Genomic DNA, 9,923 nt, shown 5'->3' with positions numbered 1-9,923 from the left:
TAATTAAATCGTATAAAAAGAGTATAATTTATTAGTTACTAATAATTTCAAGTACCCTACTAATATAATAATTAAAAAGGGGTTGTAAAAGAAAAAATAAATAGTAAAATATTTTGAGACTTTTATTTTTTGTATAGGTGTGCATAAACAAAAGCCTCACATGGACTCTCTGCTGGCATGACACTGTCATTCGCGCAACATATTCCTTAGCTGTTAGAAAATATATATATATATATAAATTAATAAATAAATATCTTTCTCTTAGTGCTTCATCAAACATATATCTTAATCAAACTACAGTATTTTCTTCAATAAGAATATAACCAACGCACATGCTTTCCTCTCCATCATTTCTCATTTAGCTACTCACAGCCAGTTTGGTACACCTTTTATTGTTAATAATATTTATTAATCTTTTTCATATAAGTATATATATATATATATATATATACTGTGTGGTGCAACTTGGGACAGATATATAAATACACAAAGCCAAAATACATACAGCTTGTGGGAGTAGTAATAGTGATGAAATTATTGTTTTAAAGCTTTGGAGAAAGAAAGAAAAAAACCATGGAAGCGATTATTGATCATCATCAACAACAAGACCTTTCTTCTGGGCAATCATCTTTTTCTTCATCAATCCAAGATCAAGATCATCAAGCAGCTCATGTAGTAGTGGATTATGATCTGTTATTGGAAGAATCTTGGTTTTTTGGTAACCTACTCATTAACCAAAAACCAATAATGTCAAGATGCTTTTCTGATCCTTCTCCTTCTTCTATCACCAATATTTCCAATGAAATAATTGCCCTAACCACCAACAACACTACTACTACTCGAAATCTAGCCCGAACGCCATCGTTGCCGCCCAATATCGGAAGAGAAGAAGAAGAAGATGATGATGGTCACTTGAATAGGGTTGTGACCAAATTGAGCAAAAAAGCGGTTGAACCAAATGAGGTTTGTTGTCTAGGCAAGAAAAAAGGAAGCCAAGAAAAGAAAAAGAGTAGTAGTAGTAGTAGTAGTTGTAGGAGTAAAACAATAACCGAGCCAAGGAAAAATATGTTGGTGAGAACACAAACTTTGCCAACTTCTATGAGAAAAGTTGAGATTGTGATGAGTCAAGATCAGGAAGAAATTAATGGTGGGATTAGGAAACCTAGTCGCCAGGCTTCACTTAACCTTGCTGATATCTTGCCCCCTCGTCATAATAAGGTACTTTTTTGTTTGTTTTTCTTTCACCCTCATAATGACTTTTTTTGGTCATTTCATATTGGGGTTTTATTTAATTACTTTTTTTTAATGTTTTTATAAAATAAAATTGGAAAATACATTTTTTTTACTTTAATATTAATCGTTAGATTAAGATTAATAATCCATATTTATAGTTGTTAATTAATATTTCTAAAAATAAATTTTATTTTTCAAATTTTTGGAAGAATTACCTATTTAAAAATGTGTATTTATTATGAAAATATAATATAGTAAATTTTTCATTTTTTAAATGCATATCAATTTCTAAATATAACTATTGTTTCTCATTGATTGGAAACAGCATTCATTATGGCAAAAAAAAACTAAATTCAAAATTAATGTAGTAAAATAATATTTACCTTTTAGTGACTTACTATACCAAGTCACTATATTGTCAGATCATCATAATTGTTAGTACGTAACCATTGAGAAGTCTTTCATATATATATATATTATACGTACCAAATATGTAAAAAAAAAGTATTTGGTACCTAAAGATGATAAGAATGGTGGGATTTTTTGTTCTTGATCTTTGTCATCATGGTATTGTGTTTTAGGCAGGAAAATAGAATATATAGATTAGTTTTGTGGCTTTAATTTACTTAATATATAAGGGAAACATTTTATATATAAGTTCCATTTTTCATTTAGGCTATTAATTTGAACATGTGGCATGCTTAAAATTTCAAAAGTAATAACTAGTATTTTAAAGTGGAAAGAAAACTTTTTACTATCAAACTAAAAACTTTAGAAATTTGAACTAGGTATAACTCATATAGTTTTGTTTTTCGCAAAAATCAGAGACCAGAGTCTAATCTTGAAGAAAAGGAAAGAAAAAAAAAAGAGTAACCTATTATGCATGTATTTCACAATAAAATGGTTTTTGCAAAATAATCCTTAAGAAGAGAATTATATATATTTGTAAAATAAAATTTTATTTGCCAAAGAGTGAAATTATTTTGCAATTTTTACTTTCTCGTATTATCATCTTAACACTATTATACATTGTTATAACTCAAAACATTTGGGTTTTTGTAGGGCACCTCAAATTCAAGAAATAGGGCACCAAAAAATACAGGAGTGGAGTTTGACACAGATGGGTCAAGAGAAATGAGAAGAAGATACCAAAATGGAAAGAATATGAGAAGAAGCCTAAGTGACCTTGAAATTGAAGAAGTGCAAGGATTTAAGGACTTGGGCTTCACATTTGACAACAAAGACAAGCTAAACCCTAGTGTGGTTAACATAATTCCAGGTTTGCAAGAAAAGAAGGAAGAGGATAATATGGGCCTAGAAAATAAGGTCAGGAGACCTTATCTTTCCGAGGCATGGCTAACCCAAAGTTATGGCCCACCACCTCCTCCTCCTCCAAGTTGGGCTTTGAGGAAATCTTCTCAAGACATGAAGGCCCATATTAAGTTTTGGGCTCGAGCCGTGGCTTCTAATGTGCACCAAGAGTGCTAAAATGATAATGACAAGTTGCTTAATCTGATCTGCTAATTAATTTTTTTTATCCAATTGTAATCTAAAATAATATCTTGGACAGAAAATAAATAATAATAATCAATAAAAAGATTGATTGTAAACCTTTGAAACATAGTAATATATTGTTTAGTTTTATATTTTCTTTGTATGGATATGTTTGTTGTCTTGATTGCACCTCAACACACTTGGTAAATTTTATGCTATTTTTCATTGTCATATAGGGACGATAGTTTAATTTACTCATAATTACGAGGATGTGATGAGCAGGGAAGAAGGGAGAAAATTAACTCATGTGAGACCAAATAGTAAAAAAGAAAATGAGGATTTTTATCTTCTTTTATTGTACATGCCTCCGTCCGTAGTAACGAAGATTTTCGATTTAATGTATAAATATATAAAGTGATTAGATTTTAAAAAAAAACTATTTAATCTTAATATAATTAATTACTTCATAAGTTTATAAAATATGTTATTATTTAATTAAACTAATATTATCGATATATCATGACATATATATACAGACTATGATAATTAGTTTACTTGGTTTTATTTGTTAATATACAGTTCTAATATAAGTTCAAGCTTTTCTTTTCTTTTCTTTTTCTTTTTGACCAACTTTTTTTTTTGTTTCCTTTTATGGAAAAGTCAGAATCGCCTTTTGTGAAAAGAAGTCTAATATCACGAAACTATGTCATATAAATAAGTTAGTTTATTAAGTTTATATTTTTTTATTTAATTTACCTAAAATAATTAAGTTTAATTAATATCAATTTTCAATAATTTTATAATATATTTAGGGTAATTCTTTGGTAGGGCTCTTTTGTGTTTCTCAACCTGTGAATAGTTTTCGGCGCGATTTTTTTTTATGATCATGTATATTGTAGTTATTTAGAGCATCCTGCAAATTTTTAGAAAATTCCGAATAATTTACAGTGCCGAAAACAGATTATTGCATGCGTGACTAATTTTTTTATGCGCGTGGAAAATAGCATGTTTGAACTTAGTTTTCGGCACTGTAAATTATTCAAAATTTTCTGAAAATTTGCAGGATGCTCTAAATAACTACAATATACACGGTCATAAAAAAAATCGCGCCGAAAACTGTTCAAAGGTGGAGAAACACAAAAAAGCCCTACGGTAGGGCTCTTTTTGAAGGGCCTACCAAAAAATTACCCAATATATTTATAGGGGATTCTGATGTACAGGCTTTAAAAACCCTACCAACGTGATTTAATTTAGGGTGTAACATGTTCTTTTCCACATGCATAAAAAAATTAGTCACGCGTACAACAACCTATTTTAAATTTAATTTTTGGCACTGTAAATTATTTAAAATTTTCTAAAAAAAATTATAAATACTCTAAATATCTATAATATACACATCGAAAATTATTCAAAAATACACCAAAACCCCATTAGAGACTCTTTTTGAAGCCCTAAAGCAAATTTTCTCAACTTTTATAATAGAAAACGAATTTACATGAAATATATATTTTAACTTCTGTATGAAAAATTGTCCAATTCACTCATCAAGTTTTTTCAATATATTATTTATTTTTATTTTTTTGCCAAATTTTCAATATATTATTTAATTAATTCAATTATATATTTAAAATTAAATATTACAAATAAAAAATTATCCAAATAACGGTTAAGACAGTTATTAAAAAAATATATCAAAACATATTTCTGATACCGAATGAATGGTGAAAGGAGAAGAGTGAAAGAGCTTCATCTCTCTCTCTCTCTCGTACTTTCTCTCTCTAAAATCAAATGTTGCAGTCACAACACATCCTCCCCACCCATTTCCCCTTCTCTCATCTCCATAACCACTTTCTCTCTCCCTCTTCCTCTTCCTCTTCCTCATCTCCACTTACTTTCATCCATGGTGGCAGACCGATCATCACTCTCAGAGCTACTCCACTTCGACCCCGACCTCGACCCGAGCCATGGCTAGCTCGAGCCTCCGACCCCACTACCACCGATGTGCCAGAAGAGAAGGAGGAAGGTCCCATGGAGTTCTTCCAATCCACTGCTCCTATTTTCGCCACTTCCGACGAGCCTTCTTCTCTCCAAGTCGCCACCAGTGTTCTCCTCACCGGTTCCATCGCCGTCTTCCTCTTTCGCTCTCTTCGCCGCCGCGCTCGCCGCGCTAAAGAACTTGTAATCTCCTCTTTTCGTCTCTCAATTACCTAAATCATCACCACTATTTCAATTGATAATTTGGTGCGATTGGTTCAAGTTATTGAATTTTCAGGAGCTGGGTTTTTTTTTAATGTATGATTGTAGAATTTTGGATATTGAGGAAGTGGGTTTTTGTGTATGAAGAAATTTAGGTCGGATGGAGTGAAGAAATCAGTGAAGGAAGAAGCACTTGAAACCTTAAAAGCAATGGGGTCAGCTTCAGTGGAAGCTAAGTCTACACCTTCGCCTATTCAGGCTTTGTTGGGAGGCATATCAGCTGGTGTTATTGCTCTTATTCTTTACAAGTTCACAACTACTATTGAGGCAGCTCTCAATCGGCAAACACTTTCAGATAATTTCTCGGTACTACCTTCCTTCTATTTCTCTGTTTTCCTTACACAACGCAATTCTTCTATGAAAATTTACCCCTACTAAGTTTGCAACTACCAGCAAAATTTCATTCAAACATATAATTTTGGTTAGGGTTATTGAATTGTTCCTTCCCATTAAATACAATGTTTGATGACCTTGTTTACTAATCAGTGATGGAACCTACTGTTAAAGGAATAAAAGATTACACATATTTCAATTTTCTATCCATTCATGTGTTGAAAATTGATGGATTAATGTTTTGCTCTTTCCCATTTCTCTCACAGATCCTTTCATTGTGTTAGTTATTGAAGTGGAATTGTAAACTACTTGCATTTCAAATCTTCTTGGAGTTCAAATCTGTTGTTTGGACCTTCAATTCAATCATGAGCTCTTCGCTAGCGTAACTTTTTTGCAAAATTCAAAATTGAATTGGTCACGTTATTAATAATTTAACCACACAAGTATCTTCCGTTTTATGAACCGCCTTTGCCATTCATTGTTGTCACTTGCTAATGTACTGGTGTTAGTGACTTGACTTCTCTTGGTTGAACAACAGTGCAAAAGAAGAGTGAAAGAAATATTGCTGAAATTAAAAAATAGATGAAAGTACATATCTTCTTCTACTGATCGCAGTTGCCATTTTTGGACCAGTCCTAGTCCTTGAGCTTCAAACTGTCAAGGAAAAACTAAATGACATTTGCACATTTGTTAATTTTACTTTTCCTATTGTGATTTGAACCTAAGGCTGTGCCATTTGTTATATGATATATGGCATTGAGCATGCATGAATTTCCTGGGACTACATTAATAGAAAATGTGCACTAGAGTTGCATAATTACTTGATGTAGCATGAGATATAAATATGCGTATGTGTTGTTGAAGGAAGACCTGCAAAAATATTTGCATAGCATGTAAATTCGCAAGCATAACGAAAGTTCTATAGTATTGCTTTGTATGACCTAAAATTCACACAAGTGCCATCAATTTTCATAACAATGAACTAAAGCAGCAACTAGAAATAAGTCTTACAATTCATGTAAAGTTCTAACACACAACTAGTTTTCCAATTTCAGGTTCAGCAAATTACTATAACCATAAGGTATTTCTCTACTGATTTCTTTCAGCATTCGCTGCTGTTTCTCTTTCCAAACAATCTTGCTTTATCTTTCATTTTTCAAATTGCAGGACCATCATAAATGGTTTGTGCTACCTTGCAACATTTGTTTTCGGCATCAACTCTGTCGGCTTAGTTCTTTATGCTGGTCAGCTAGCCATCAATTCCTTCATGGAAGAAGAATCCACAAGTAAGGAAACTGAGAGCAAAAATGAGGATCAATCAGGGTCACTGAGTTCAACTGCCGAGACTCCTACAAACACTGGCGACAGCATCGAAGGGAGGCAAAGTTCAGATGACTCACAATAACAGAAGATAAAATCTAAAAGGTTCCTTCTTTTTTTATCATCTTGACTAGTAGAAAACTTGTTTATCTTTAGAGAAGAGGTGGTTAATCCCTGCTGACTCAGTCCTCCATGTTGTAACTAAATTGCACAAGATGGTGTAATATATGTGTATAATTAGCTGCTATTCATGAGGTTTTCTGAAGATTGGTAAATTTTCTGCCGAGTATTTTTGTCAAAAGATTATCTAGGAAAATTCCCCTTGCTATTTAAGATGAATTTACATTTCAGCTCCCAACTTCCACTAAGTTTGCACTTTGCCCTCTATTTTATATGTGAACTACCACAATACCCCACTCAAACCATAAATATTTGCTGCATTTGTCAAGGTGTTAATGGGGATGTATATTTAGTAGTCTACACAAACGTCAAGTAGTTAATTTTCAAGGATACTATTTAATACAGGGTTATGATTATTGAAAGTTGGTCTGCTACTTTTATATTTACCAAGTTTAAAACTTAAATTCAACTACAATTAGGGTGAAAACACATTAACAAATTCAAGAAAAATACACACCAAATTTTTACATGGTTGAGTGATAAACACTTACTCTATGGAACCTTATTCAGATAAAGAAATTTCAGTAACAACCAATTACAAAATCTAATTAACAAGCAAGAAACAAACTAAAATCTCTCTTCTTATTTATTTCTAAAAGTTATAAACACATATCATCATATTGAATGAATATCTCTTCTTTCTCATTGAACTTCCCACTCAGTCTTCTATATGTCTGGAGCTTAATTCAGGTTCTTATTTAGATGGCCTGGTAGAGAAATCCCATCAGACCCAGCTCTTGGTCCGTGAATGAAAAAGTCACTTGCCTATTGGCCATTTTTGGACTGAAAAAATACACTCATAGACTGTCTATTATTCCATTGTTATTTTGGATTATAAAGGTGGTGATGGTTTGTGGTATGGAATCATAATAGAAATAGCAAATTAGCAGTAAGATTGTAAAAAAGATTCTTCAATTTTAAAAATAGTAGCTATTAATTTTGCATTATTAACTTTTTTATAATTTTGCTTATTTAATTGTTTGCAAATTTGTAATATAATATTTTAACTTATTATTAATAAGGAAACATATGCCTATAATTGCTAATTAAAGTAACTTCAAGGTTATAATTGAAAGAAAAAAAACAACCCTAATACCGTTTTGCCAATTTGCTATAAAAGTTTAGAGAGTATACATGCCAATAATATTTGAATAATTTTTTTTGTTCAAAATATTTGAATAAATATTGATTTAAGTATATTACTATTATATGAATGTCATAAAAGGGAAAAAATTTGACTAAATATTGATATAAGTATATTATTATTAAATGTCATAAAGGGCAAAGAATGAAATCTATATGCCTTATTCCATCATATAATATAACTTATAAGATAAAAATTAATAATTATGTTTCACTTTTATAATACCATCATGCTACACACTATTATTCATAGTTCTATTATTGTTTTATTTCAAAAAGTAATTTGTATTTATAACCCAATATAATTAAATTTTATTATATTAAATAGTTATGTAAATTTTATATCAATGTGGTACCCAATGGGACAAGTACCCTTTAAACCTTTTTTTATTCTCAAAAACACTAAAACTGTCTTTCCAACGAGAGATATCTAAAACACAAATTGACAAAATCCTTTGAAACATCATGCTTCCATTGATTCTTGTATTCCAAAATAGTGCATAAATAAAGATACTATTCAATACAAGGTTATGATTATTGAAAAGTTGGTTTGCTGCTTTTATGTTTACCAAGTCCAAAACTTAGATTCAATTACAATTAGGAGGAAAACACATTAACAAATTCAAGACAAATTTATACAATTTTTTACATGGTTTATTGATACGAAACCTTCTATATTATACTACTCTTTTTTACACTCTTTTAAATTAATGAATAAAATATATATATATATATTTTAGAGTAAATAGAATGTATATTCCATTAATAATTTAAAATAATATTAAAATATAAAAAATTGAATAATATCTACATGTTAAATGTAGATGAAAGAGAATGTAAAAGATGATACAATAAAAAGTTAGTAAATCACTCCTCTCCTAGAAAAAATTTCACTAATAATCAATAATAATTAATTACAAGCTCTAATCACCAAGTAAGAAACCATCTAAAAGTTATAAGCACGTATCATCATCTTTAACGAATATCTCTTCTTGAGCTTCCCACTTAATTTTCTCTATATCTGGAATCCAAAGCCAACACCAGACTCCGGGCCATGCCCACACCTGTGGCCCCACAAGCCAAGGCCCAATTGGACTAGGGTCTAATATTTGTCAGGGTCGATCCCTCCAGCTCCAGTGATGTTGCTGAACTCTCGTTAGCCTGTAATTTTGAGATCCACAAGTTAAACCTTGATTTGATCTCCCATCAAGTTCTTCACCCAAGCATCCTGCCATCTCTGGAGAAATCCTCATGATTCTCTGTACCATAACAACACATAAAGAAAATAGAAAACTACTCCAAGAATAAACAAGGTTAGTGCAAAAACTAGAGAAGAACTTGATGTCTAACACCAATCAAAAGGGTCAGTCAAAACTAGAGAAGAAGACCAATATCAACCTTACTAACTAATAGAATATAACAAACTTAACAACCAGAGTCATGTCAACAAAATAGCCTGTTGACACTGTTTGTTCATAATATATCAAATATTGTTATCACACACCTACAATCATATTTTTCCATTCAGAAAACTACTTGGATAAAATTAGAAATGGCAGCATGGTTCCTTGATAGACCAAGTATTTTCTGGTTCAATTTCCAAGTGGAGCTTAATTCAGGTTTTCATTTAGAGAAAGCCCATCAGGCCCAGCACTCGGCACATGAATGAAGAACGAAGGCACTCGCCTATTGGCCAAAGTTTGAACTGTTAAAAAAAATACACTTACAGGGTTTTTTTTTATTACTGATAAATTTACAAAAAATATGTAAGATTTAAAAAAAATATAGTATTTTTGCCCCTAAACTATTATCACTATATGATTATGCCTCCCGAATGATTCGCAATATTAAAAATTTTCCCCGAATTATACACGTTACCGAAATATGAGACTTCTATTAGATTTCGTCCAATGTGGCTAACAAATTGATGGTGTGTCATTTTGTCTGTTAATGTGACACTGTCA

General features: G+C 31.2%; 2 protein-coding genes across 2 annotated transcripts; both read left to right on the top strand.

Annotated features, from left to right (window-relative positions):
- Positions 1–361: 361 nt before the first annotated feature.
- LOC133802075 (uncharacterized) lies at positions 362–2,845 on the top strand. Its single transcript, XM_062240311.1, has 2 exons — positions 362–1,218; positions 2,296–2,845. Exons 1-2 carry the CDS (start codon positions 574–576, stop codon positions 2,719–2,721), a joined length of 1,071 nt encoding a protein of 356 aa, XP_062096295.1. The 5' UTR covers positions 362–573; the 3' UTR covers positions 2,722–2,845.
- A 1,593-nt stretch (positions 2,846–4,438) lies between these two features.
- LOC133800494 (uncharacterized) lies at positions 4,439–6,901 on the top strand. Its single transcript, XM_062238467.1, has 4 exons — positions 4,439–4,905; positions 5,071–5,289; positions 6,372–6,397; positions 6,484–6,901. Exons 1-4 carry the CDS (start codon positions 4,516–4,518, stop codon positions 6,719–6,721), a joined length of 873 nt encoding a protein of 290 aa, XP_062094451.1. The 5' UTR covers positions 4,439–4,515; the 3' UTR covers positions 6,722–6,901.
- The last annotated feature ends 3,022 nt before the right edge of the window (positions 6,902–9,923 follow it).

The sequence above is a fragment of the Humulus lupulus genome, chromosome 9 (assembly GCF_963169125.1).
Source record: "Humulus lupulus chromosome 9, drHumLupu1.1, whole genome shotgun sequence".
NCBI lineage: Eukaryota > Viridiplantae > Streptophyta > Magnoliopsida > Rosales > Cannabaceae > Humulus > Humulus lupulus.
Note: the sequence above shows the minus strand (reverse complement) of the source record. Positions and strands in the feature narration are given on the sequence as shown.

Coding starts and splice junctions, on each gene's coding strand:
- LOC133802075 (XM_062240311.1), top strand. CDS start 574: ATGGAAGCGATTATTGATCATCATCAACAACAAGACCTTTCTTCTGGG. Junction 1,219..2,295: donor TGCCCCCTCGTCATAATAAG/GTACTTTTTTGT, acceptor GGGTTTTTGTAG/GGCACCTCAAATTCAAGAAA.
- LOC133800494 (XM_062238467.1), top strand. CDS start 4,516: ATGTTGCAGTCACAACACATCCTCCCCACCCATTTCCCCTTCTCTCAT. Junction 4,906..5,070: donor CTCGCCGCGCTAAAGAACTT/GTAATCTCCTCT, acceptor TTGTGTATGAAG/AAATTTAGGTCGGATGGAGT. Junction 5,290..6,371: donor CACTTTCAGATAATTTCTCG/GTACTACCTTCC, acceptor TTCCAATTTCAG/GTTCAGCAAATTACTATAAC.